This window comes from Hyaloscypha bicolor (genome assembly GCF_002865645.1).
Source record: "Hyaloscypha bicolor E unplaced genomic scaffold K444scaffold_125, whole genome shotgun sequence".
NCBI lineage: Eukaryota > Fungi > Ascomycota > Leotiomycetes > Helotiales > Hyaloscyphaceae > Hyaloscypha > Hyaloscypha bicolor.
This window is the reverse complement of record NW_020194627.1, coordinates 165744-193115: the sequence shown is the minus strand read 5'-3', so window position 1 is coordinate 193115 and position 27372 is coordinate 165744. Positions and strand designations below refer to the sequence as shown.

The window sequence follows — 27372 nt, the reverse complement described above, 5'->3', positions numbered from 1 at the left end:
ACCGATCTGCCTATCTAACGATCATAAGCACGCGTTTTCAACGAAAGCATACCATAGCAACGCCAAAAAGACCGATGACTCAATGCCTTTCCCTAAGTCATTATTGTTACCATCGAGAGATGTTGCACGACTATGTGATCACCTGTGGACAATTTGCAGAGTACTTCGGGAATCTCGCACACCGCCTAGGAGACGTTAAGGTTACACCACCCCACCTTCAATGAAACATGATGCCAGTTGCCGTTTTGAATTTACAGCGATTTGAAGCCAAGAACACCTTGTCTCCGAGACTGCCCTGCATTGCACTACCGGAAAGTTCTCGGGATGAACGAGTCGTACTTGCTTCGTACTTCACTTTTGGCACCTCTCGGACCACCCTCACCGCCATGATTCAATGATTGAGGGGGAAGTGGATTATGGAGCGCATTCAGACTCGAGCGAGGAAGTTTCATGTAGCCCAGCATTGGGTATATTGCTTGGGAATGGTGTTCAATTGAGCACGTGGCCGTGAACGTGCAACTTGCGCCTGCGCCGATTCGCGATCCGGCGGATTGGTACCTCGTCGTGCAGCAGATTTGCAGAACAAGTTCTGGTACTGCCATTCGGGCGTGGGGGTAACTTCAACGGGCCAGGTCAGAGCCAACACGCCTGTTTTCATGCCGAGCGAGAATGCTGTACGTGTCTGCAAGAAGTTGTGATTTCTGTGTTCCATTTCTACTCCCTTTCCACAGTTGGTGCCGAAGCTTCTATTGGATGGTATGATTATTCTGACCCAGTTTTTTATTTTCTATTGGATAGCCATGCTGGGACCAGCAATGGTGCTCATATGCTCGACGAGAATGCTGTACGGTTCTGCAAGAAGTCGTGATTCTTTTGCTCCAACTCTACACCGTTGAGAAGGTTAATGCTGGGTCTTTCACGTGAATGTGTAAGGATTACGCTTCTTTCCCAGCCTGGCTCTTGTCCACACGTGATTTTTGAGACTTTTTATAACAGATATTCACGCATCAACTTCAAATTAGTTATGTTTTCACCACTGACTCTACACTTAGTAAAATTTCTGGACTAATTTCTCGAATCTCAGTTCGAGATCTCCGCAATGCCACCGCTCGATGGCGGTCCATGTCACCGAATGGGTCTTAATGGGGTGGCCCAGGCGACGCCCGGAAGCCTCGTCAATCCTGTCAGCTCCCACAACGTTAGCAACAACACCAGCGGCAATGTCAGTGGCCACCAGAGCGGTAATATTACACCACCAACACCTCTTATCAACAACAGCCCGACGACGTTTGAACCCATTGCAATTTGTGGAATGGCATGTCGCCTCCCAGGAGGCATCCACTGTCCACAGCAGTTATGGGACTTCTTGCTTGCCAAACGCGATGCTCGTGCAGGTGTTCCTGACAGTCGCTACAAGTCGTCCTCGCACTACTCGGCAAATGGCAAGCCGGGAACCATCAATTCGGAGTACGGCTATTTCCTCGATGAAAACGTAAAGCTTGAGAGTCTGGACACATCCTTCTTCAGCATCTCAAAAACAGAGCTCGAGCGGACTGACCCACAACAGCGGCAGTTACTTGAGGTAGCGCGAGAATGTATCGACGATGCCTGCGAGCTCAACTGGAGAGGAAGCAACACTGGTGTTTACGCAGGAAACTTTGGTGAGGACTGGTGCGAGATGTTTGCGAAGGACTCTCAACAGGTATATCTTCCCTTCTCATAAGTTTTCTCGTCATTTTGCTAAGTCGGGTAGTATGGCGGATACCGCCTCACGGGTACCAGCGACATGGCACTCTCAAACCGCGTGTCCTATGAAATGGACCTTCGAGGCCCCAGGTATGCTGAACTCAGCAATGTCTCACGTGCGCACCAGCTGATTTGTATAGTTTGACTATCCGGACAGGATGCTCAGCGTCACTTGTCTGTCTGAACGAGGCATGCGCAGCTATTTCGAAGGGCGACTGCAATGCTGCCATTGTTGGTGGCACCAACCTTATCTTGGCCCCGGGCCTCACAGCCACGGCGTCTGAGCAAGGCATACTTTCTCCCAACGCCTCATGCAAAACCTTCTCAGCTGATGCTGACGGGTATGCGCGAGCTGAAGGAATTGTTGCTGTCTACATTAAGACCCTGAAGGCTGCATTACGGGTATGCCTATCCTTGCGACTTTCTTTTAAATGGACTTGAGATGTCGCACAAACAAAGTTTTCACTCAACTAAAGTTTTGACCTTTTTCTGATATCGAAATTCCTAGTCGAGTTATGCTGACGCGGTGATTGTTAGGACGGCAATCCAGTCAGGGCAATTATTCGAGGAATAGCAACTAACTGTGATGGAAAGACGCCCGGCATGACAAATCCAAGTTCTGATTCTCAAGAGGCTTTGATGAGGAGGACTTATAGCCACGCCGGCATTACGGACCTTGCGCAAACAGCATTCATTGAATGTCACGGCACTGGAACCCCGGCCGGTGATCCTATTGAGGCCGCCGCCGTAGCTCGAGTCTTCGGAGAGTCTGGCATTTACATCGGATCTATCAAACCAAATCTAGGCCACTCAGAGGGAGCGTCTGGTCTGGCATCCTTGATAAAGTGCGTCCTCGCTCTCGAGAACCGTACTATCCCACCCAACATCAAATTCTCGAAACCCAACCCAAAAATTCCGTTTGAATCTGGAAGACTTGTGGTTCCTGTAGAACCAGTCACTTGGCCCAAAGCATGCGTTGAGAGAGCCAGCATCAATTCATTTGGTTTTGGAGGCTCGAACGCGCACGTAATCATTGATTCTGCATCTAGCGTCATGTTCCCAAAGCCTCCCCAAGAGAAGTGCCTAGACAAGAGAATTACCAAGCCTCACTTGCTCCTCTATTCGGCAAATTCTCTCGAATCCTTGACGCAAATAATGGAAACCTACAACTCTTACGTGCATTCGAACCCAGAAAAGACAGTAGATCTTGCGTATACCCTAGCGAACGGGCGGGAGCACATGCCACACCGCACTTTCATGATCGTTAGCAGTGATGGGGCAGCAACAACGTCTCCTCCAACAAAAATTGGCTCTACTACTGTTAACTTGGTGATGGCATTTACTGGCCAGGGCGCCCAATGGCCGCAGATGGGTCGTGACCTGTTGCAGTGGAATGCTACTTTCAGAGACAGCATCAGATCCATGGATCAGTTCCTAGGCAACCTCGAGGATTCTGCTCCACAATGGAGCTTGGAAGCAGAGCTATGCAAATCTCCCAAATCGAGTAGGCTATGTGAGGCAGAAATTGCCCAACCGACCCTTACAGCCATTCAAATAGCTCTAGTCGAAACTTTGGCTTCATTCGGAATCAGACCAACAGCTGTTGTCGGCCATTCTGGCGGTGAGGTGGCAGCAGCTTATGCCGCAGGTGCTCTCACAGCCAATGAGGCAATCATGGTCTCCTTGAACCGTGGGTTTGCAATCAAGAGCCAGACAAAAAAGGGTGCAATGGCTGCCATCGGGATGGGTTGGAAGGACACTTTGAGTTATTTACTTCCCAATGTCAACATTGCCTGCGAAAACTCCCCATCAAGCGTCACAATATCAGGAGATGCGGACCAAGTTAAGTTCGTGGTTGAAAATATTCGGGCCACGCAGCAAAACGTGCTCACGAAAGTTTTGAACGTCGATAAGGCTTATCATTCTCCCCATATGGCCGAAGTTGGAGAAAGCTATCTTCATTTACTCGAGGGGCTTGTCTTGCCACGGCGGCTGCAGAAGCCTTTCTTCTCTTCTGTCACTGGAAAGCTTTTCAACGAAGGGGAAACGCTTCATCTAAAATACTGGCAGCAGAATCTCGAATCTCCAGTATTGTTCAATTCTGCAGTCACCTGTCTTTTGCGACACCCCCTTGGACAAAATGCGATTTTCCTAGAGGTTGGCCCGCACTCGGCTCTTGGTGGGCCGTTGAGGCAGATACTTGCACAAAACTCGAGTGCGGCACCGTACGCATCGCTTATGCTGCGTCAGCAGAATTGTGTTGAGTCTTTCCTTTCAGCAATTGGAAGACTCTGGACGATGAATGTCTCAATGAACCTTCTGGCGCTGGCCCCCGCCGGCCGCTGCCTGCCCAATCTTCCACCATATCCATGGCACCACCCCAATAGCTTCTGGCATGAACCACGGGCAGTTCGCGAATGGCGTCATCGTCAGTACGCTTATCACGACCTCCTCGGAGTTAAGCTTACAGAAAGCACCGAGTTTGAGCCGGTATGGAGAAACATTCTTCACTTGGACAATGCTCCCTGGCTTCGTGACCATGTTATCAATGATGATATTATCTTTCCATTTACAGGGTACGTAGGACTGATTGGGGAGGCGATTCGACAGACTGTCGGCGCTGAGGATGGTTTCCGACTTCGCCGTGTTCACGTTAAAACAGCGCTTGTTCTTCATGAAGGAGAGCCTACAGAGCTGATAACCACGTTTCGCCGACAGCGTTTAACAACTTCTTTGGAAGGGGACTGGTGGGAGTTCGCAGTGACCTCGCACAATGGACACTCGTGGACAAGACATTGCAATGGGGAAGTGGCAATGCTGTCCAAAATCCAGGAGCTGCCTGGGATCCGGCCCACTCTCCCTCGTAAGCTTGCTTCACAGAAATGGTACAGTGCAATGAGTAAATTGGGGCTGCACTTCGGGCCGCATTTCCAGTCACTGAATGATATCAGGACTGCAACTACCTGCGAAGCAATGGCGACAGCAAGAGTCCTCAACAACCGGCAAGGCGACGAGGATAACTACCACGTTCATCCAACTGTCATCGATTCTGCTTTACAACTGCTATGCTGCGCAGAAACTTACAGCCTTTCTCGTAAGTATCGGATGATGCTTCCAACCGTTGTCGAGTCAATGAACATACATCGGTGCTCGCGCGATGTCAATGTTTCAGTCTCCGCAGCCTCTACCGCAGGCGGTGGCATTATTGGGAAGGCAATGTGTGTGGTAGACGATACTGTAGTCGTACATATGTCAGGCGTCTGTCTTTCACCGCTAGAGGATGTCAACAACCCCGATACCAGGGACAGTCATGCAGCAGCGAGACACACCTGGGCCCCCCATATCGACTTCATGGATCTGCAAGGCTTGATCAAACCAACACTAGATCGATCAACCTTCACACCAGCTCTGAACGAATTGACTCAGCTCTGCCTTCTCCGCTCACAAAGAAGCCTCGCCGGGCTGGAATCAAGTCTGCCTCACATGAAGATGTTTTCGGCATGGATCGATCGCCAATGTGTCAAGTCAGAGCTCGATGATGCTTCCATTGATCTGCGGATTGACCAAATTGTTGGTGAACTCAGTCAAACTCCTGCTGCATGTGCGGCTTTAGCAATGCGCAGAATATGCACTTCCGTGGCACAGATATTCACGGGTGAAGCCAATGCCATGGAAATCCTTCGGGAGGATGACCTACTGAGCAAGATGTATTTCCTGTCGGAGGCTTGTGACAGGTCACTATTCTTGAAGCACTTAACCCATAGCAAGCCGAACCTGAGAATTCTCGAGATAGGGGCTGGCACAGGCGCGACCAGCAAAACGATTTTAGCTCATCTAGCTCTCCCTAACGGGAAGCCCTTATACTCGCGATACGCATTTACGGATATTTCGCCTGCATTTCTTGCTACTGCTAAAGAGACTTTGATGGGAATTCCAAATGTCGACTTCCTTACTTTGGACATCAGCCGTGATCCAGCGGAACAAGGTTTTGATCACCAAAAATTCGACCTCATTATTGCAACAAATGTTTTACATGCAACCCCAACTCTTCGAGAAACTTTGGCCAACGTCCGCACGCTCCTCGCCGATGACGGCCGACTTCTGCTCCATGAATTATGCTCAATATCGAAATGGGTTGATTACGTCTGGGGCCCATTTCCTGGGTGGTGGGATGGTGTTTTGGACGGGAGAGTTGACGAACCATACGTCACACCCGAAAGGTGGAATTCAGAGCTCATTTCAGTAGGTTTCAGACCACTGGATGCAGTGATATTCGACGCCGAGAAGCCATTCCAGATGAACGCAATTATGATCGCATCACCTGAGAGAGCTTACACGCCAGCGAAGAGATTGACGCTTCTGTGCAGAGACCAGGATAGTGATCCTCGCCTGCTAATGGAACAGTTGGATTCCAAAGGCTTCGCAGTGTCAAGGTTTAACCTTGGGGATCGTCTTCCTGTTCAGCAAGATGTTATTGCTGCTCTCGATGAAGCCGAGCCCTTTTTCGCAAAGGTTGACGAAACTACCTTGGAGCAGTTCAAGGACGTGGTTGGCTCTCTGGGAGACTCCAAAATTATGTGGCTTACCCGACCCTGCCACATGCACTGCCGGGATCCAAGATACGCTCAAGCTATTGGTGTCGCGCGGACGATCCGGTCTGAGATGCTGCTTGACTTCGCTACCTGCGAGACAACCGACATTGGCTCAGATTCCGGGCTAATAGCAGATGTTTTCTCCAGGTTTCAAAGTCAAAGAACGGAAGATATATTGGGCCCGGATTATGAGTTCGCCATCTGCAACGGAACTGTCCACGTTGGTCGATTTTATCCATTCTCACTTTCCAATGCCTTGTTGACCTCGGATGCAAGCAACGAGCTCATGCTTACTCTGACCAGAACTGGGAGGCTTGGCACCCTTCAGTGGTCACCAAAGCCTGCTTCGAGATTATGCGGGGATGATGTCGAAGTGGTTACACATGCAGTTGGCTTGAACTTCGTAGTAAGCCAAGGACTCATTCACTTTATTATTGGCGCTCCTGACAATGTATAGGATGTATTGACTAGAATGGGCGTTGTCAAGCTCTCAAAACCTTCACTGGGCCATGAAGCGAGTGGTGTAGTCCGTGCTGTCGGACCTGCAGTCAAGGAGTTGTGCGTTGGGGACCGTGTCATGTTGGCTGGTCGTTCAACTTTCGCAACCTCAATCGTGGTATCGGAGGTTCTCTGTTCTAAGATACCCGAAGAAATGACTTTTGTTGAGGCCGCGACCATGCCAGTTGTATATGGGACCGCGATGCAAGCGGTGATGACAGTTGGACGACTCGAAAAACGACAGGTGAGTTGATATTCTCATGCATCATCCTCTCATTGCTTACAACGTATAGTCTATTCTCATCCACAGCGGTTGTGGCGGGGTTGGTCTCGCCGCAATACAGCTTGCACAGATGCTGGAAGCTGAGATATTCGTGACCGTCAGCACGGAAGAAAAGGTAACCTTCCTTATGGACAAGATGAATGTGCCCAGAAACCGGATCTTCAGTTCAAGAAACACCTCATTTGTTGACGGAATTATGCGGGAAACTAAAGGGCGCGGTGTTGACTTGGCCCTCAATTCGCTCTCTGGTGAGCTGCTCCATGAAACCTGGCGCTGCATCGCCGAGTTTGGCACGATGGTCGAAATTGGAAAACGAGACATCCTTGGTGCTGGAAAGCTCGACATGGACGTTTTTATTGCTAACCGCAGCTACTGCTGCGTTGATCTTGATCAAATTGTTGCTCAAAAGCCTTGGGTCATCAATAGGTGAGCGCTCAAATCCCCAAATGTCCAACTGGTCTCTCTGACAATCTTCAGATTGTTGGCCTCCATAATTGAACTTTTCTCTCAAAGAAAGATCAAACCCATATCCCCAGTTCACCTCTTTGGACCAAACGCGATACAAGATGCTTTCACATTCATGCAACCCGGAACCCATATCGGGAAGGTTATCGTCGAGTTTCCTCAGCCCTTTCAAGGTACTCTGCAAGGGACTGAGGCCGCACACAGCACAACGCATGTGGATTTCGATAATTCGGCGTCTTATCTTCTTATTGGTGGACTCGGAGGCCTTGGCCGCGCAATCGCAATCTGGTTGGCCGAACGCGGTGCCTGCCATCTGGTCTTCCTCTCCCCAAGTGCAGGAACGCGTCCAATACACGGGGAGTTGGTCCACGAGCTCGAAAGCATGGGTTGCACGGTGCAGATGGTTCGAGGAAGCGTGAGCGATCCCGCAGATGTCAAGAAAACGGTCGCAGCGGCCATCGCCACGGCTCCAGTAAAGGGTGTATTTCAGATGTCAATGGTTCTTCGCGACCAAGCCTTCTCTAGAATGACGCTTGGTGAATGGAATGGAGCCACTTGGCCAAAGATTCAAGGGACTTGGAATCTCCACGACGAGCTCGCATCCATTGGAGCAAGTGTCGACTTCTTTGTGCTTTTCAGCTCGCTCTCCGGGATCATCGGACAGCCCGGCCAAGCCAATTACTCTAGTGCAAACACGTTTCTAGATGCCTTCGTTGATTATCGGACACGCCTCGGACTTCCAGTCTCTGCAATCAACCTTGGCAGCGTACACGAAATTGGATTTGTGGCCGAGAACGAAGAGACTCTCCGGAAAATCACCGCCATGGGTTTACACCGGATTTCAGAGCAAAGCCTTCTTGATGCATTGGCACTCGCAATCACAGTTGGGAAGCAGGAGGGAAATCAGTCATACCCCAACTTTGTCAATCATCGCAGTTTCGTGCTTGGTCTGGGCTCAACCGTTCCAATTAACGCTGATAACAATGCCACAATCTGGAAGGACTTGCGAATGGCTGCCTACCACAACGACGCCGGTACCAACGTCGAAGTAACGGCATCCAGTGACAAACTCAAGTCGTTCATGATGGCTGCGAAGACCGATCCTTCAATCATATCCTCACCTGAAACCAGCAGCTTCCTTGCCACTGAAATCGGGAAGAAGTTGTTCGGTTTCCTCTTAAAGCCAGAGGAAGAATTGAACACCCAGCTCTCTCTTTCCGATTTGGGCATGGACTCTCTGGTCGCGATCGAGGTGCGAGCTTGGTGGAGACAGACCTTTGAATTTGATATCACGGTATTGGAAATGTTGCAGATGGGGACTCTGGACGCCCTGGGGAAGCACGCCGCTGATAAGTTGCTGAAGGTCCTGGCGTAGGACAACACCTCTCATCCCTCTCCTCACGGACACGAAAAGTTTTTGCTCTTTTTTAGCTTTGCTTTACAGAATTTCATTCGATTATCTCAAGTTTATATGACCAATTCCGGTCCAATGCCCGTTAACTTTGGAAAATATCACCCTCCCCACCCCCTAGGCAGAAGTAGTAAGCGGCTTTTCTCAACCCACTTTCGCGCCCTCGGATGGCCCTATCGCATATTCCCCGCCTGCTTCACAGAGGAAGAAATATCTCTGCACTAAGAGAATTCGCCGTGCTTGTGTATCAGCAATCTTCAACGTCCGAAAACACTGGCCAGTGAGTCTTACGAAGGTACACCTGAACGGCCCCCTGGGCGCACATTAATCAAAGACCGGCTGGTCACAGTAACGTTGCTTCGACCCTAGCTCCTGTGTTACTTCCGTGGAATGAGTTCATTTCATTGACCGCAGAGTACAGCAGAGTCATTCTCCTCGGGACTCGATAGCCGCCTTTGCCCACTTCCTTAGGTTAAGAATAGAGGAGGAGAGGAGAGGTGGAATTCATCCGGCTAGGTATATGCAGCGCCCCACCGGATGTACAAAGTTCCCATTGTGGGTCGGTCCGCCCCAGCGGGAAGTCTCACGGCATGCTCTGCGTTACTTTTATCAAATACACTAGTGCCGTTTACTGTCGAGTCAGGCGAGTGCCGAGGACTTCAGCTCTTTCAATCTTTTCGATGATCTTCTGTTGCGTTACCTGTGGCCCTGAACTATGATTCAAGTATGGCCGAAAGGTGTCGGCCCGCTACATGCAATTGAGTGCCTTAGTGTATCACAATCCTCAAGAGCGAGTAGAAAATCCAACAACAAAGCTCCGAGCGAGCCTTCTTAAAAACCCTCAAGAGCCTTCCTCCCTCCCTCCCTCTCTCATTTCATGCCTCTCGATTGTTATCCAGTCGCCGATCATGTTAAGATTTTGTAAAGTACTCCTTCTTGTTCTCGGTGTGGGATATGTGTGGGCGAACAACACAAATGGCGCTGTTGCTTGTGAGAGTGCACTATGCACTCAAATTGGGATCGATACAATGAAGGAAGGCGGCAATGCTGCGGACGCCGTAAGTTCAATTCTCTCTCATCTCGCCTGTACTAATGGAAAACCAGATGGTAGCCACTCAAATCTGCATTGGTACTGTAGATATGTATGACTCTGGGATTGGAGGTGGAGGTTTCGTGCTGGTTCGATCAAAGGAAGGAGCCTATGAATTCATCGACTTCAGAGAAACAGCTCCGGCAGCAGCGTACGAGAAAATGTTTACTGAGGAAACTATAAAACTCTCTCTCCGGGGAGGATTAGGTGAGGCTTGTTCTCATTCTGAGATCATCATATATGTTACGGTGCGAGAGACAAGGACTATTTTGAGGAAACAGTGGTGACTCCTCCGTCTGTTTGCTTTCTCCAGTAGGAATGCCCAGGTTTTCGGATATTTGGCGATATTCCTACATTTGCATTGCTAATTTGCTGTAGCGGCGGCTGTCCCAGGTGAGCTTCGCGGGTTGAAAATAATGCATGAAAAATATGGCCAGAAGCCATGGAAAGATCTCTTCAAGCCCTCGATCAAACTTGCTCGCGAAGGTTTCAAGGTCACGGAAGCCCTCGACTCTGCTATGATAGCGTCTACTGATGGAAGATACGCATACCTCGGCTATGATTATGACTTTCTCACCTATGATCCGGAGTGGGCCATTGATTTCGCTCCGAATGGGACGAGAGTGGGGCTAGGAGATGTAATGACAAGGAAACGCTTTGCTGACACACTCGAAAGCATTGCGGAATACGGTCCTGATGTGTTCTACACCGGAGCAATTGCGAATGCAACAATCATCGCATTACAACGAGCAAACGGTACGATGACACTCTCAGACCTCAAAAATTATACAATCTTGAATCGCCCAATCTCCAATATCACCTACCGGGGTTTCAAGGTCTTCAGCGGAAGTGCGCCATCAAGTGGAGCAGTCCTCTGCAGCATCCTGAAAATCGTCGAAGGCTATGATATGAGAACGCCTTCCGCACTCAATCTCTCTACTCATTATCTTGATGAGGCAATGAAGTTTGGGTATGGTCAACGCACTTTACTTGGAGACCCAACTTTCCTTCCGAATCTTACGGCTTACCAGCTGGAAATGTACTCTGAGAATACCGCAGAGGAGTGTAGATCCAAGATCGAGGACTACGGTGTACTCCAGACCATGGATTATGAACCACCAGGGCAACTATTTGATGTACCTGATCATGGAACAACCGCCGTGGTTTCCGCGGACAAGAGTGGTCTCACTATTGCATTGACAAGTACGGTCAACTTTTACTTCGGAAACACAATGATGGTACCCGAGACTGGAGTCATCCTGAATAACCAGATGAACGGTGAGGCGAAATAAGTCTCCAAATCATCAATACACTCTAACACGTATGATAGATTTCTCTATTTTCAATACCTCGAATGCGTTTGGTGTAAGAGACAGCCCTTCAAACTACATCGCTCCTCTCAAGCGCCCTCTATCCTCGATTGCACCCGTAATCGTGGAATTCCCAAACGGCACTGTGTACATCGTTCATGCCTGCGCAGGAGGGAGCCGCATTACCACCGAGATTAGCCAACATCTTTGGCACATTCTTGACCAGAATCTGACATCTGCAGAAGCGCTTGCTTCGCCCCGAATGCATGATCAACTTTACCCTCCGCAAGTAGAGTTTGAGTGGGCAGATCCAGCACATGGCCTTGTGGGATACAATAACCAGACGACTGCCTTTATGAAGAGCATTGGAGCAAATATTACCTTTGTTGGTTTTAGTTCCGCGGGACAAGCAATCAGAAGATTGAGTAATGGTACCTTTGAGGCAGCTGCAGAGCCAAGACAGTTGGCAAGTGGAGGTTATGCCTTTTGAGGGGTTGAATCTGTCATGTTGTTGGACTTCACCTTTTTTATTTCTACATCAACCAATTTAATCTGTTATTGTGGGGAAGAGGGTTGAGGAGCGTAATTTACTTGATCAACATCTACACGCTCAATCGAAATCATCGCTTCAGTCCGCAGTAAACTCGTCCTTGGCTACAAAACATGAACCCAAAGACAATATAAAGATAAGTGGGAAAATATACTGCCTAAATTTCAAGATCGATTCGAAAATTCCAAGTCAACAACTTGGAAGGTGGGATGGTCTATACACGTGATTGAGGGGGTGGTCAGTAGCCTTAACTCCGGGGAAAAGTCAATCCGAGGAAATCCGAAGATCAAACCAACCAACATCATCTCAATATAATTCCGAGATTCCAGTTCTTATCTTCTCCAATGCAATCTTCCAGCACCTTCCCAAGTGGCTTTCTCATTCCTGGTTCCAGAATTTTTGGACAACCAAACTACATGAGCCTCTCCTCAGTCTTCTTTTGCTTCCGCAGGGAGCTGCTGTTGAGTCGAAGCTCCTTCGGGCTCTCTATGACGACCCTCACCATTGCTCATCGTGAGTAGAAGAGATACGGGCGTGTAATTGACCTGTGCAAATCACTTACTGGCGAGCTCGTTGCTAGCTCGGTTTCCCACCGCACCCCTCCCCTTCGAATTTTGCGCGAAATTCGATCCTTCACCGGGCTGGAAACCAGAGCGACTGTTCAACCGGTCCGCCACCGCAAGCTATCACATTCCCAAAGTTTCTTGAACTTCCCGCTGAGCTCCAACAATTGGTCTGGAAGGCTGCTCTGCCGAACTCTCGCGTCATTCTCCTGGGTCTCGGCTTGCTGATTCGAAATGCAAGGCAACATTTAGCAGCTTTCAGGACTCGCATGAAATCCTGCCCTCTCGTCGATACAGAAATCCGAACAAACTGGAGTATGAGGATGTCAAGGACGAGTCCGGGGAAGAAGGCCCAGGAAGTAAGGGTCCTGGATAAATGTACGGCTCTGGGAGCAAAGGCTCACACCAAGGCGACGGGAAATAGGCACAGAGTAGTCTGTGATAGAGGAATGCAATGCGATATGGGGAGTAGCTCTCTGCCAAGTAGACCATTGACTCATTGGGTTGAACACTTGGCTGCTGGGGAGGAGATGCATAGAGTTCGGTAGTCAGATATCGGAGTATTTTAGCCAAACTCCGAGTGAACTGTTAATATATGTCATTAAGTGGGAACAAGGCATGCTATTAAGAATCTCCACCCAGTATCTCCCTACCAAGAAAGTAATATTGATGTCGATTCTTTGTTAATTCTGGAGAGCAACAAACTTCTTCACAAGCAGTTGCAGCATCTCCTTTGTCGGCAGTTTCTTCTGCTTTACAAGTGCCATGAATCCTTCAAGCTGCCCCTTTGAAGGTTCCTCCTGTTTCTGCACAGAAATTGAGATCATTGGTGGTCTCCTTCTACCTCTCATACCGAGGGTGAACCCCAAAAGACGATACCTTTGATTTGGGGGAAGTCGACAGATCAGCAAGGAAGCAGCCACAGCATTGCTCTGCATGCATATAATCACAATAGCCTAGCAGTCAAGTCGATGCGCCATTATATTGAAGATTAAGTGAGGAGCTGAGAAGGGCAATGCTTTTGTTTATTGGGTCGACTGCAAGGGAAAGACCCAAGGAGTGAGCACAGGGGAAGGAAAGGGGGTCGGTTCACGGCGTTTCTTCGGGGCTGGGGTCGCTTGTGCGGACGGGCCACTTACCCCTGAATCTGCTCAGAGAAGAAACGAAAATAAAAGTCACGAAGGGGGATCAAAAATGAGGCGATGGGAGATACAATAATAGGAGAAACTCAATTCGTAGTGCATCTCTATATGCACACAACACAGCTCCTTAATGCACTATCTTATCAAAAAAACAGCTATCCAGCCCAATCATTCCATGCCAGATTTTCCAAATGAGTGAAAGACGATGGTTCATAAAGCAACTTTGCGGTTAGAGAATGACATCTACGTTAGATGTACAGGCCATGCCATTGTGCATTCTGTTTCCCTTCTGGAACCGGTAGGAAAAGGGAGCTACATCTGCAACAGAAGAGACGCCGATTGTCTCATGCAAATTTAATGAGGAACATTGAAAAGGAATCAGTATTGGTGGTTCAATCTAGGTTAGTTACATAGAAGAAGAGAAGAGTGTATCTTACAGATAAAATTCTGTAATTCACAGTTGTGTGCTTCATTTTAGTATTGCATCTTCAGTTCACAATGGCACGTTTAGAGTATGGCCGAAAGGTAAACACTTCCAAGAGTAGAAGCAACACAGGTTATCTAGGTCCTTAGAATCTGTTGCCGATCTTGCTATATCACCCTTGAGAAAGATCCCAATAGCGATTTGTCTTTGCCGTTCACGAACCCGGGATTATTTGACGAGTATCGGAGACGCAGCCAAAGGTCGGGATTTAGACTGCCGAAAATAACACGAGCACCTGCACCAAAAGTCGCTTTGGGGAAAATTCTCCCATCCAAATGCAAGGCGCGCTCGCAGTTGGGATTTCTCGGAGTTCCCTGAATCTTGCAATCAGTCGGTGGGCTGAGTTTACTTGCTCCGAGAGTTTCGTCTTGGTGAAGGCGCGTCTTTCAACCTCAATCTTTGGTTTTGCTCCTTTGCCTGACACCGGAACGATCTCGAAGCACAAAGGGATTGTCCTATAACCAATTTTGTCTACTTATCCAGTCTCACCGAGGTAGTAAAGAGACTTCCATAACCAACATATTCGGTCGCCGTCCAGTCAGCTTTTTCCAATACCGCGACTACTCTCTGAGCGGAGCCACTCAGCCAACGAATCGATTCGAGGCAACGAGGAGGGTGCTCGAGCTCGTAAAAACATACACACACGCAGTCATACACGCAGCAAACTTTGTCAAAATCGCAAAAATGTCCGATACTCCGCGCGATTTCGGCCAGCTCTCCTCAGCAAGTCTTGCTGCTCAAAGTGCCTGGGAATATGCTGATCACGTCTGGCTGGAGACATTATTGAAGCAAAGGAAAGAGATACTAGGACGTTCCGCCCAGAGAGTGATCTACGAAATGGACTACATGATCGAAGATGGGGGTTACGAGATAACACCGCAAGATATTGCTGAATACACGTCGTGGAAAAAGAGCTATGCCGTAGAGGAAGCTGGATGGGATGCACAGCTGTCGGTAAGTTTTTCTCCGTTTCCCTGGCAGTCTTTTCTTCTTCTTTACCATAAGCTCTTTAGGACTGACCTCAACAGGCCTTAGAGCAAAGCCACACCCAGGTTGCAAAGGCGTACGCAAGCTATCGCACGAAAAGGAAGAAGGGCCGCCTCGTTCCCACATTCGTCATCGACCCTACCGAGCCAGAGTGGCGTCTCCAGATTCAGAGGCAGTTTTCTGTGGAAAGGGAAGCGAGAATCATATGCAACAATGGCGTCAAGCGAGCAGACTTTGAGCAGTGGAAATCGACTATCTATGGACGGTATTATCTTAGGAGCGACCTTCCTCGCAAAGAGCCTGGTGTCGATGTGGAATCAGAGTGTCGTGCTATCACCGATTACCTGCAAAGAAACTGCGGAAATAGTCCCGAAGAATACCAGTGCGCGTATCAGGACAAAGAGTGGTTATCAGAGAATACTGCTCGCTTGGCTCGTGTTCGGCGAAACGGCAGGCCTCTGGATGATCAGAATTGGGAAAGGGAGCAGAGGGAAATGGGCTACTGGCTTCCGGAAGTGGTCTTGATGAGCATCAAGTTCAAGAAGAAGGTCGAGAAGGTACAGTTTTATGAAAACTATGCTATGAATGGACAGCCACGCAGACTTGTGTTCAGAAGGACGCTTTCAGAAGAAAGTGGAGGCGAGGAAAAGGATAGTAGCGACGATGACTGTACTGAATAAAAGGGGTTGCATGGAGGTTTTTGTGCCGCAAATGTGGATATATGCTGGGTCAATAATTTCAGAAGTCGTGGACAACAAGTGAAGGACGCGGATGCGCTACTTCATTACTTCGAGGGTCTGGTTGGTTGTCTTTGGCGTGTCCTAACAATTTGATCAGTCTAGTAATAAATGTAAACTAATTGCTGAGAGGCATTGGCTTTCTTGTGCCATATTTCAGATCTTGCGGAGAGCAACTTGGCGAACTGGCTGCAGAATCTTCTCGGGGATCGTCGAACCAGAGTCTTTGGCTATTCCTTTGACATTTGCACGCGAGACTTCGACAGCATATAGAGATTGACATAATATTTTTATGGTTAGAGCTGGAAGCCTTACACAGTTTTTGTCTCAAGATTACGTTACACGGTGATGAAATAGCAAATCCTTCCAGACGTAACAAGATTTGGTTAATGGAGGTGTTTCCAAAGAGGTTTTGTCTTGAATTCACCAGCCCCCATTTGGTTCTTCCGCCTCTTCACCATGCAATGCCAGCAACTTCTCGTAGCTAGAAGTTTCATCAGATTGTCCTTCCAGGCATAGGAAGAACCACAAACCCAGAATTTCGTTTGATTTTCTCATCAACAAGCGTCAGCCTGCTACAACTATGGCAGACCCAAGCGGAGTTCTTGGACTTGTCAACCTTACAGATTACGAGGTTGCACACCGCCATGCTGATCACGTCTGGGATGAAGCACTCTGCAAACGCAGAATGGAAGGATACCCAGTACTCGCTGCCCAAATCTATCAGCAATTGCAACAGTTTCTAATGGACCAACTGAGTGCACAGCAAAGAACTGAGCTTCATCCGGAGGGCTGGATGACTCTGCATTTGAAGCAGATGAGGGAATTGCAAGCGGAGATGAAAGTAGGTTGCACGAATGTTCTGCTTTCCGTCCGATAATTTCTCCAACTTCCGTCTAATGGTACTAATCCAAAGCTAGAACCTGATGGCGAAGGGGTTTGACATAGCCTTGGAGTACCAGCGACGCAGAAATGAAGCCGGGGTTTCAGTCATCGAGCGACCTCACTACTACATCGACATAACGAGACCGGCAGCCTTGCTTGCGATTCAGAGAAACTACGATGTTCGGAGAGAGGCTGTTCACTTAGCAACTACGACTTATGGTTACGGTAACCAGGAGATCCAAGAGTTTCGAAGTCGGCCAGGAAGATGCTTTTACCGCGGCAGTTCCGAGATAACTCAAGCATTGAGCGAAGAGGCAGAGATACAGGAACTCCAGGCACTTAGTGTGCTTGAGATCAGTACTGATCATTGGCTCTCGGAATCCGTTGCAATAGTCACAAATCGAACACGGGAGGGGCGCTCACTGTCCACTGATGACACGAATAAGGATTGGGCTTTCCTGTGGCTACATGATGGGCTTTTTGTGAAGGAGGATGCTGCGAATACCATCAGCGCTGGTCGGTCTGTAGGCGGGACGATTCTGGACCTCGAGAATCAGTACTACGCGATCCAGGAGATGACGAGTCGGCCCCTCGCACGTCGACATGCATTGGATTACAAGGACTTTCCGGGTATGGCAATGATGCAACAATACACCACAAGACGAGATGCACCCGATGCTCTCTCGCAGCAACAATACTGAATGTTCTGGATAGGAGGTTTAGCATCGAGAGTTCTCCGAAACTGGGGCGTCTGGAGATTTGTTGCAATGTTTTGGAGGTTGACGACTTGATTTCTCAGCTCACGCGGGGTAAGCACTCTATATATACACCCAGTATATAAACTACAGTGTACCAGCGTACACTCAGTTCCAACAAGATTAATGATGCGTTGTGGTCTCGGATTAGGAGGAGCGATTTGTGTTAACGACACGAGATCACTTTGACCTTTACAGATTGAGGGGGTATTTTGATATTTGCAATAAAGGTTTCTTTCTCTTCTTTGCCAGTCCGTGATTTACTTCCCTAAGTATCACCTCTTTCTTTGACCCTGTACATAGCAAGGAGGTTCTTTGTAAGATTTTCCAAAGTCTTCATTCCAGTAGATTCTTCTGCCACAGCTTCTTAAACATCCGTGGAAAAGAAAGGACCAGCATTATTCCAAGGTTTATCTGGGCGATGGCTTGCTGGGGAATACAGTAAATCTGGCAACCTTTACAACTATGATTGTCACAATTCACCATTCCGCTTGAAGTAGAGTGCGATAATGGACCGAACGGAATAGTTTTCCCGTTCCGAATAAGATAAAGTCATCCACAGGTTCAATTTCGCTTCTAACAATGGACGAAGACGACGAGCATTCAACTGGGGAAGTGCGGAATGACTATGATGTTGTGCAGCCATATGCAGATTAGGCGCCGGAATCTTCAACGGAGGAACCTGGTCCGAAACGAAATGAGCTGGAAGTGGGCGTGTCAAGATTGCAGCTGATTACGCTGCTCGCGTTTGGATCGAGACACGCCTCAAACGAGCGCTGGAGACTGGGAGAAATTTGGCTCCACAAGTTGTCGCCCAGCTTGACCGTCAAGTCGGTTGCTTGAGCAAACCTGATGCGGCTCCCTGCACATTTTGGAAGTATATTCCTGAGAAAGAGCTTGCGAATCTTAAGGCTAAGCTAACGGCACATTACGCCTTCATTGCACCAGCCTATACCAGATCTTCTAAACGAGAACGACAGTCGCTCACGAGCAGCAGGGGTTCGCAAGAATTTCTGGAGTCAAAGATGTCATATATGAAGCTCGACGGCGAGGGAGAGATCGGCCAGTTTCCCCCTAGCCAGACAACCACACTGGTCCGGCGAAACTGACAACTCTACTCAGAATCCAACAGAAACACGACGTTTGGAGAGAACCTTTTCCCAACGGATCTTCAAGAGCTTCGAGCCATGGCCAGTCGTTGCTATTACGAGAGAAGTGTTGAATTAAGAGATCATTCCGGATACGAAACGGAATTGTTGGCAGCTTAGAAGTTGAACGCTCAAGACGTCAGTGTTAAATCATGACTGCCGGAGAATGTTGCAAGACTTGCAGGAAAGACAAAAGAGGGTCGCTCTCTGGATGTTGTGGACACAAACATTGATTGGTTGTTTGTGGGAACGAGTCAAGAACAGTCGAAAGTCAGGTTGATCTGGACCTGGGATTAAGCGTGGCTGAGACGATTGAACGGAAAATACAGGGGGTGGAGCGAAAGTACTGGAACTACTGCCAAATCTCCACGATCGCCTAAAGACAGGGTAGCCAGTTGATTGCTCAACCCCCTCTACAGTTCGAAGAAGAATGTCATTCAATGGGACAAGACCACCCAGGGAATAAAAATCACTTTGGTAGTCGATATCCACAGCAATTCGGAGTGCCTGCCAGCAATCCCATGGGCTAGCAGTATCAGGACAATTCTCGATTTTCTCTCCAGTTCGGGGGACCTTTTGAGGAGTATAACACAGAAGCAAATGCTGCCATTTACGGTTTTCTCAAGAGTTTGGGATGCCGACCCAGCAGTGGGAGACTGCGGTCCTTGGCAACAGGGGTCAGCAACAGCAATGAACCCCTCCGCAGACTCAATTCAGTGAAGGCTGCGAGGGATTCGTAGCACCAACGGTGCTCGATCATTAAGTGCAGAGTCAACTATCAAGCAAGTGCTCAAGGGCTTGGCAGTCAACAGAGTTTTCAGCCAGTTTTCGACCAGGAAGATCCTCAGATGACGAACGCCATGGACAACACATAAGAAGGCATTTCAGTTAAACGTCACTCTTTGCCAAGTCAGAATTCATTCGGCAAGTCGAGTAGAACATAACGACCCCTGGGCAATCAAGCCAGCAAGCAGCCCAACACACTTCCGCCAGGCCCTGCAATGACGTGCAGACTCTGGCAAGGGCACGTGGAAGTCAAAATAACATACACGTAGACTCTCCAGTGGAGAAGAGGTGGAGGGGGCCTCAGGGCAAGGAAGATAAATGCAAGCAGTGTTACCGACCTGGAAGCTACTGTGACCGAGCAGAAGTTACAGGACTACGTTACTCCCACTGTGCGAAATATCTGTGTACACCCGCTCCGTCTGCTCAACCGAAGTCTGAGAAGTGCTTGCCATAAAACGACAAACTCCGTTGCGATCAAGTAAAGCCACTTGCGTAACATGTGTGAAGAAGAGGTTGGTATGTAGAAGGCAGCAGCCTAAACCGGTGGAGCGGAAACGCCGTGAGGATGGTCAGAAATACCGTTTGCTAGACCGGGGAGATAAGATGCTCGGGCAACTTGGCGTCGTGGCATAACTGCGGAAGCGACTTGAATCAAGTATTCGATCTACTTCCCAGCTTGTGACATTGCAGGAGACATCAAGATGACATCAGTGATACATATGCTCTCCAAGCCAGCCGAGCAATTTGACCTATCAGCTTTGCCCCCCGAATTTCAAACTTCTAACATCCAGACTTCCCTACCTCCCTGCTCTCATCATGCCAAGGATGCATTATTACCCATCTATGAACGTCACACACTTGTCGCATTCGCCACACTCCTTGCTAATCTGACCTTTTCCTCCACTCGATTGAATTCACAAAGAGACTATGGCATCTCTCAACTACGGTACCTCATCTTCGATTTTTGATAACACCACTTCGGTAATTCCAGGCCTCGCTGGCTTTAAGACATAATTTAAACGGCATGACTGCTCGTGAATTTTGCGAAACAGTGACTGTCGTCGCAACTTCGAAAGCTATGCGGAGGAAGGTCAACTGAATAAACATGTCTCAAGCCACGAGATGCAAGTTGTCGAGAAGAGAATAGAATGGAAAGTAGAAAGGACCATCGAGGAAGCAAACAATGTGAAGATACACGTACACTTGCGCCACAAAAAGCAAAAGTTAACTAGACGGGAGAGAATCAGAGGCCAAGGACCAGGATGTTAGCTCACTTTAGTGCTCACACCTCGTGGAAGATGCCATAACTATATATCTAAATATATATACACATATCAGCACACACATCCTCGAATTGAGAAATGCTTAGGATCATTGTACTGGACAGCGAAGGAACATTCTACTCGAAGATACGTTCATCGGGCAGAACTTGGTTTCCTAACTCCTCTGCGCGATGAAACTCGTCCAGAAGCAAAATTCAATGCAATGTAAGCGCTTCACGAAAGATTTAGTCTATGGAGAAGAGCTCTAAAGTTTAGCCTTCGCATCCCCAGCCGAGGCACTAGCTTCCTTGTTCAGCACCACATCACCGCTCTTCTCGCCATCACCGAAGAAGATGACTTCTACTGTAAGATCGTCCCTATCTATGATCAGTTTTTGTTTGCAAAGAAACAACGAAGGAGCAGCATAAGGTGCGCAGGGGGAAGGATAAGACAAAGGGAAAAACATACCTATACCGCCTCGAATACGGCGCTGGCAACGTAAGCAAAGCACACACCATATCCTGATCTCGTCCCCCCAACGCATTCCTAGCAAGATGCGTCGCAACATTCTTATCGACTACCACAAACCTCTCGTTCTCCCCGCCCTTGACACCCCACTGCTGTTGTCTAATCGGGGTCTTCTGGCCATCCTTCCCTTTCTTCTTTTCCCCTTGCTGGTGGTGCTCAACTGGTAGGCCTTTCTGCTGTGATGAAAACAACTTGGCCCATGAGCTGCCGGAATTGCCGTTCTGTTCAGAGGATTGCTTTTCTAGCCATTGGCCGACGAGTCCGACGACTTCTTCGTTGGTGAGCATCTCCCAGAGGCCGTCGGTGGCCATGACGACGAAGTCTCCTTTAGAAGGTTCGATTTTGGTCGTTGTTACTACTGGCTCGGCGGTTACGTAGGGAGGGGTACGAAGTAGTTGGCTAGGAGTTCGACCAAAGAAAGATTGCTTTAACCGTTCCGAGACTTCGCGGGTCCATTTGTAGGTAGCATCTCCAAAGGCTCGTGACGGCTCAAGACCGCCGAGAACTCGTCCGTTGCGGATCACATTCTCTTCTCCAGGGTGCTGTTTCCGCATGCGTGCTTCTTCATCGGGATTGCTGCCTGTTTGGTCTACGGAGAGTGGTGTCGCGACCCATTTTCCGGACTCGCCTCGACGGCCAAGAACAGCGCGGGAGTCGCCAGTGCAAGCAACACGGAGGAGTTTGGTGTTGCTGTCGTAGAAAGAGAGGAGGGCACAGGAGCCTGACAGGGCTGGGGCGAGGAGTTCGGCCGCTGCAACTTTAGAGTTGGCTTTTAGAACTTTCTCGACGCTGTCGTGAACGATTTCATCGTCGAGGCGGGTGAAGCCTGTCTTGATGGCTGCTTCGATTTCTTCTGTTGTGGGGGATGAGAGAGATGGGTCGGCGAGGGAGGCTTTGTATGTGTTGTTTAATTCTCGAGCCACGAAGCTGATTAGAACTTGCCGTAGTTTAGCAGATGTTGTCCAGCCTCTATTAATGATCAGCGACAGTCTTCAATTGAGCGATGATACGCACGAATGGCCATCAAACACTCCCCAGAACATCCAGTCACTGCCTGAACTCCTTGCTCCCGTAGCTGTTGCCAATGCTTGTGGTATCTCGATTATCTTCTCCGAATGATCATCCTCAATTGGATTATTACTGGGTATCTGAACAACATCATACCTCACAACTCCCTTTCCCCGTCCCACAAAATAAGATTCTTCGTTTCGTCGTAAAACTTGCGTAGATTGTTCCGGTGTCAACATTTCAAGCACTTGTCTTCCCGCGTCGTCTATCTGCTTGGATATCGGCCCCTCTCCCGAAATGGCTCCAGTATACAGCGAATCCGGCCCAACAATCACCGCCTTTCTCTCGACCTCTCCCCTAGGACCGGGAACAGGAGAACTAGCAAATCCTCTCTGTTGTGCTGCCGAGAAAGGATTTCCTCCGCTTGAAAGCTCAGTTTGCCCCTTGTATGTATACCAAGCCCCATAACCAACTAAGCCAGAGATAACCGCTACGGAGAACCTCCGAATGTACATCGACGAGGCGCCTTTCGAAGTTGGAGTTACAGTTGATGAGATGCCTGCTTTGGAACTCGTCTTTGGCTGCCCTGATGCGTGTCTGAGGCCTAGCACATAGCTGGAGGACTGGAAGCCGCTTCTTACGCGCACAGCGAGGTTGCGCGGTGGGGCGAGACGTGCTGTCCGGAAGGCAATGACTGCTGCTCGACGCATCGGATTGTGGTCTTGGAAGGCTCAGAGCGAGTCTGAAGCCCCTTGTGAGACGTTTTGGCGATGGCTGGCTTGGAGCGCTAGGCAGTTGCGAGCCGTAACCTTAAAGGAGGGAAAGTCGACCGCGGAAAGAGCGACGAGGTTGTAAAGGAGCGTGAGTTGTATTATGATTGCATATTCGCACGCGGTGAGAATTTTCCTGGGTGAAGCAGGGCGAGAGAGGTGTGTGCCCAGGTTACACGCTGTTGTCTCGAAGATGCTCGCGTGAAGATTGTGAGGCCCTCCACATGCGGAATTCTGCCGATTTCAATGCGTCATTCGCCGAGAATGATCCAGAGGCAAACGTCTCGTGGACTTCATTGACACAACACACGCAACTTTTCCGTGAGCAAGAGGTTCTCTTTCTTTTTCACAGATCCTTGCAAAAATGTCGAGTCGGCAGTTACGCAAGATCCAGCAGCAGCGAGAGCTGGAAAAGCAAGCAAAGCTTCAGGCTGAGGAACAGGAAGAATCGGACGACGAGCCTGTTATCACAACGAAACCGAAACCAAGTCTTTTCGCAAATCTAGCGGATCTAGAAGATGAAGCAGAGGATGAAGGCGAGGAGAAGCCCGAGGAGGAGATCGTTCAAGACGATGTGAGCGATCACCAACCCGCTCCAACCTCGACATCGAACAAGCCCAAGAAATCTAAAAAGAAGAAGAAGGCAAAGAATAAAAGAAAAGAGAAGCCTGCGGAGGATGAAGTCCACGGAACTGGTGCGGATGATATCGATGCTGCTCTGCGAGAACTGGATATCAAGCCAACATCGAAGAGCGTTGCAGCAGACCCAGTTGTCCCTGTCGATCCAGAATATCAACGAGTATGCGCTTTGCTAGGCGTCAGTACGCAACATCTCAAGGTTGCAAATGAAATGCGAAGTTTGTTTGGGAAGTCTGCAGTGGAAACCCATGAAGATCGTGCAGAAAGGAGGGCAAGGCAGAGGCCACGGCAACAACCACGCCAGGTAGATCTCGAAACTGCCTTGAAGGGACATCACGCACCAGGAAAAGGATTGTCAGAGTTGACACTACGCCGGAATCCTTTAATCCAAGGGAAGGATGACTGGCCGAAGGGGACAACTGGTGGGTTAACTATGGAAATGGTTGATAATAAGGCGCCGGATGGGACTATCGAGTTTAGATTTGTCCATGACAAGACATACCAGGCTTTGCAGTCCGCTTTTCATGGATATGTTGAGATGGGAGATCCTCAAAACTTGATTGGACTTTTGACAAGAAATCGTAAGTTTCCCAAATCCCACTACAATAAATGGCTAACATTTCTAGCGTACCACATCTCGCTCCTCATCCAAGTTAGCAAAATTGCTAAAGACCAAGGAGATCATGCATTGTCAGCTGATCTTCTTGAAAGGGCCCTGTTTACCTTTGGTAGAGCTGCAATCACGGCATTCAATAACAAGATGTCACAAGGAAAGGCGCGACTTGATTTTGCTCGACCTGAAAACAGAGAGTTTTGGCTTGCTGGTTACCAATACATCAAATCTCTCCTCATGAAAGGCACTTATCAAACGGCATTAGAATGGGCGAAACTTCTGCTGAGTTTAGACCTGGAAGCTGATCCATATTCGATGCTTCTTATGATTCATCATCTCGCAATTCGAGCTCGCGATTTTCAATGGTTGTTGGACTTTTACCCCAAAATAAAGCTGGAACCTCCAGGGTCACAACTCTCAATTGTAGCGATGATGGTGTCAGTTGCATACGCAGCCATGTCCCTCCAAGATGCTACTTTGTGCAGGATGTTGTTGAGCGAGGCTATGAAAAACTTCCCATGGTTGTTTGTACGCCTCTTCAAAGAACTCAACCTGGATGCACCAAAAAGTATCTGGGGTCAACAGCCTCGTACAGACGCCGAAGCCCTGATTGCGGAACTCTATGTTCTTCAGACCAAAGATCTCTGGAGTACGCCTGAAGCAACCGCATTGCTAATGGAAATCGCCCACACGATCCCAAAAGCCGATCCAGATTCAGCATTCCCCAAGCTTTCGAATGATACGATGAGTCTCGACGTAGTGCGCTTCATCTACCTGGAGAACACTCCGGCTCTCATGTCTCTCGTGCCCTCCCAACTCCTGCATAGAAGCAACAACTCAGATGCAGATCCCTTATCACCAGATCACAACATCTTCTCTTACCCTGCCCAGCGAACTGCAATTGAAGGTCGTGACGGTCCACGCGGTGGCCTAGGAGATGATCTCTTCGACCCCCTTGCAGCACTCGCTCGTCTAATTCCCGGATTCCGTCGCCCAGCAGCCGGGAATCGCGAAGAACAAGAGGGTGCCATCAACCGCGTGCTCGAAGATATTTCAGGCAGCGAGGCTCACGACGGTCTCTCTGACGACGATGAAGATAGTGAGGGAGAAGAAGACAGAGATACAGATATACCTCCAGGCGTGATCAGCAGACTGCTGAACATGCTTTGGAGGAGTGGTAATGCTCCGCAACTTGGCAGGGACAATGATGAACGGACGGATGATAGCATGCCTGACTTGATTGACGCTGAGGATGCCGAGGGGGGGGAGACTGATGATGAGATGCCCGAGTTGGTTAATGCCGAGTAGCTCGCACGACTTCACTGATAGGACTCCGTTTTAGATCTCATGAAACAAAATCGTCAACCCTGCACTTTCAAAATCCATCTGCCCTGAGCCGACTGTTCTCTAGGTTCTCTTCGTCACGCACGTGACACTCTCTCTTCCTCAAAATGCTCCCCTGTAGGCCTCTTCCCCTTTAGCAACCCGAAACTTGCTCAAGACATCCTCCAAAAGAACCCCCCCCCCCCCCAGGATTAGCAAAAGCAAAAGGGCCTTTAAATCGGAGAGAATCCATTAAGATCCTCGATGAGCAGGTTTCATGCACGTCTGGCTGCCCTGCCAAGCCTAAAACCGCTCCGACCCCTGTTCGCTGCGACGCGGCTGAACTCGCTCGTCATCCCAGCTTAGAAATCGGTAATCATCGAGGTCTGTTACATATTACACATCAAGTCCCATTCTGACTACCTTTCCTCATTTCTCACTGCGTTGCCATAAATACCCGACGGGCCCATTCACCTTACGAATTTCTGATTCCGATTCACGAACCTCACGAATTTCCTAATTTCTGCGACTTCGATACCCCACCAACCCCACACCGCAAGAAGACCAGACAGAGAGATACAAAAAGAAGCAAAGATGGCAGACGAAGCAAAGATGGCAGACCACACATACAAGTTCAACGTCAGCATGTCCTGCGGCGGCTGCTCCGGCGCCGTGAACAGAGTCCTTGGGAAGCTTGACGGTATGTCATTACCTCTTCCCCTTCTCTTTCCTCCACCTCTCTGGTCCCTCTCTCCCTTGCCCCTCCTGTGTCCGGGGCCCCGACTCTTGCGCAGCGAGGCCCCTAAAAGCCCGCGCGGCGTCCTCCACCTCGATCTTCAGTGTAAAAATGAAATGAACAGAGCTGACGAAGTGCAAAGGCGTCAAATCCTACGAGGTCTCCCTTGACACACAGACCGCGACCGTCGTCGCAGCCCCGGAGCTCGACTACGAGACCGTGCTGAAAACCATCGTGAAGACAGGCAAGAAGGTTAATACGGGCGAGGCGGATGGGGAGGTGAAGAGCGTCGTGGTGAAGAGCGTTGAAGTCCCTGTTTGATTGATTGGGGAGGAGAGGCCAGCGGGGAGAGTGGGAGATTGTTAGATACACGATGGGAGACAGCACATAGGCACATGGTTTAAAGAGAATGGAATTCAACATTGGGCGTACATACCCTTCTTTCTCGGCCTGGTGTTGAGGTGATGCTTGTGCACTCGGTGTTTTTGCAGAACGGTCGGCTGGATACAAAGATGCGTACCAGGATTACAAATAAGAGGGTCGGGCCGAGGTGTGCTGCAATTCAAAAGTCGGGGTGCTATGCATACCGTATGAGGCAAGTGTCACAATTCTGTGTGCAGGAAGAATACGGAGGCAAGGAGCTGGTTTGGGACTGCTGGCAAGTTACTCCCCCAGTTGTGAAGCTTATGTATAAAATCTCGGCAGCTAAGAGTCGTATAATTTACCCTGAAGTGTAGGCCCACGATGCGGTACCCAGATGCTGGTTTATCTAGGAAATTCCCTGGAGGTATCCAGAGCAGAATTCAACTGCTTGCTAAATGAGGTTATGTTGGTCTTTGCGAATTTAATTTCCTCGTACCTTTACCTCCCCGATATCTCCATCAATTTGCTAGATGGATACTCTTCCCTGTCCGTCTCCCATATCACTGTATCTACATCAGTCCGTACGAAGGTCCAGGGGGCTTGAAGTTCTTTGGCCAATTACAGTACTGGTCTTCCATACCGGCCGTTGGACTGACCCATGTTGAAAACAAGATTATTATCAACTTCTTCGATCTACC

The 27372-nt window shown here is 49.1% G+C and overlaps 7 protein-coding genes across 7 annotated transcripts; 6 read left to right on the top strand and 1 right to left on the bottom strand.

Annotated features, from left to right (window-relative positions):
• Positions 1–1312: 1312 nt before the first annotated feature.
• On the top strand, positions 1313–8959 carry K444DRAFT_537719 (uncharacterized protein; the record flags this gene model as incomplete). Its single annotated transcript, XM_024875485.1, has 7 exons — positions 1313–1702; positions 1754–1836; positions 1887–2148; positions 2284–6744; positions 6796–7080; positions 7130–7545; positions 7597–8959. 7 exons carry the CDS (start codon positions 1313–1315, stop codon positions 8957–8959), a joined length of 7260 nt encoding a protein of 2419 aa, XP_024732323.1.
• A 944-nt stretch (positions 8960–9903) lies between these two features.
• Positions 9904–11885, top strand: K444DRAFT_537817 (gamma-glutamyltranspeptidase; the record flags this gene model as incomplete). The annotated part of the gene is made up of 4 exons (XM_024875493.1): positions 9904–10053; positions 10100–10292; positions 10464–11363; positions 11416–11885. 4 exons carry the CDS (start codon positions 9904–9906, stop codon positions 11883–11885), a joined length of 1713 nt encoding a protein of 570 aa, XP_024732322.1.
• A 2263-nt stretch (positions 11886–14148) lies between these two features.
• On the top strand, positions 14149–15801 carry K444DRAFT_695531 (uncharacterized protein; the record flags this gene model as incomplete). Its single annotated transcript, XM_024887883.1, has 4 exons — positions 14149–14175; positions 14618–15088; positions 15163–15678; positions 15715–15801. The coding sequence occupies 4 exons, from the start codon at positions 14149–14151 to the stop codon at positions 15799–15801; spliced, it is 1101 nt and encodes a 366-aa protein (XP_024732321.1).
• Positions 15802–16441: 640 nt separating this feature from the next.
• K444DRAFT_633564 (uncharacterized protein) lies at positions 16442–17444 on the top strand (the record flags this gene model as incomplete). Its single annotated transcript, XM_024883628.1, has 2 exons — positions 16442–16702; positions 16779–17444. 2 exons carry the CDS (start codon positions 16442–16444, stop codon positions 17442–17444), a joined length of 927 nt encoding a protein of 308 aa, XP_024732320.1.
• Positions 17445–20665: 3221 nt separating this feature from the next.
• Positions 20666–23166, bottom strand: K444DRAFT_617144 (protein serine/threonine phosphatase 2C). The gene is made up of 3 exons (XM_024881057.1): positions 22237–23166; positions 21163–22191; positions 20666–21071 (listed from the first exon to the last, which is right to left on the bottom strand). Exons 1-3 carry the CDS (start codon positions 22938–22940, stop codon positions 20960–20962), a joined length of 1845 nt encoding a protein of 614 aa, XP_024732319.1. The 5' UTR covers positions 22941–23166; the 3' UTR covers positions 20666–20959.
• Positions 23167–23210: 44 nt separating this feature from the next.
• On the top strand, positions 23211–25969 carry K444DRAFT_88136 (DUF654-domain-containing protein). Its single transcript, XM_024888771.1, has 3 exons — positions 23211–23574; positions 23641–24220; positions 24266–25969. Exons 1-3 carry the CDS (start codon positions 23365–23367, stop codon positions 25558–25560), a joined length of 2085 nt encoding a protein of 694 aa, XP_024732318.1. The 5' UTR covers positions 23211–23364; the 3' UTR covers positions 25561–25969.
• A 218-nt stretch (positions 25970–26187) lies between these two features.
• On the top strand, positions 26188–26602 carry K444DRAFT_486619 (iron copper transporter; the record flags this gene model as incomplete). The annotated part of the gene is made up of 2 exons (XM_024873122.1): positions 26188–26275; positions 26454–26602. Coding segments are annotated over 2 exons (237 nt in total), but the record flags the coding sequence as incomplete, so codon positions are not given.
• Positions 26603–27372: the final 770 nt, after the last annotated feature.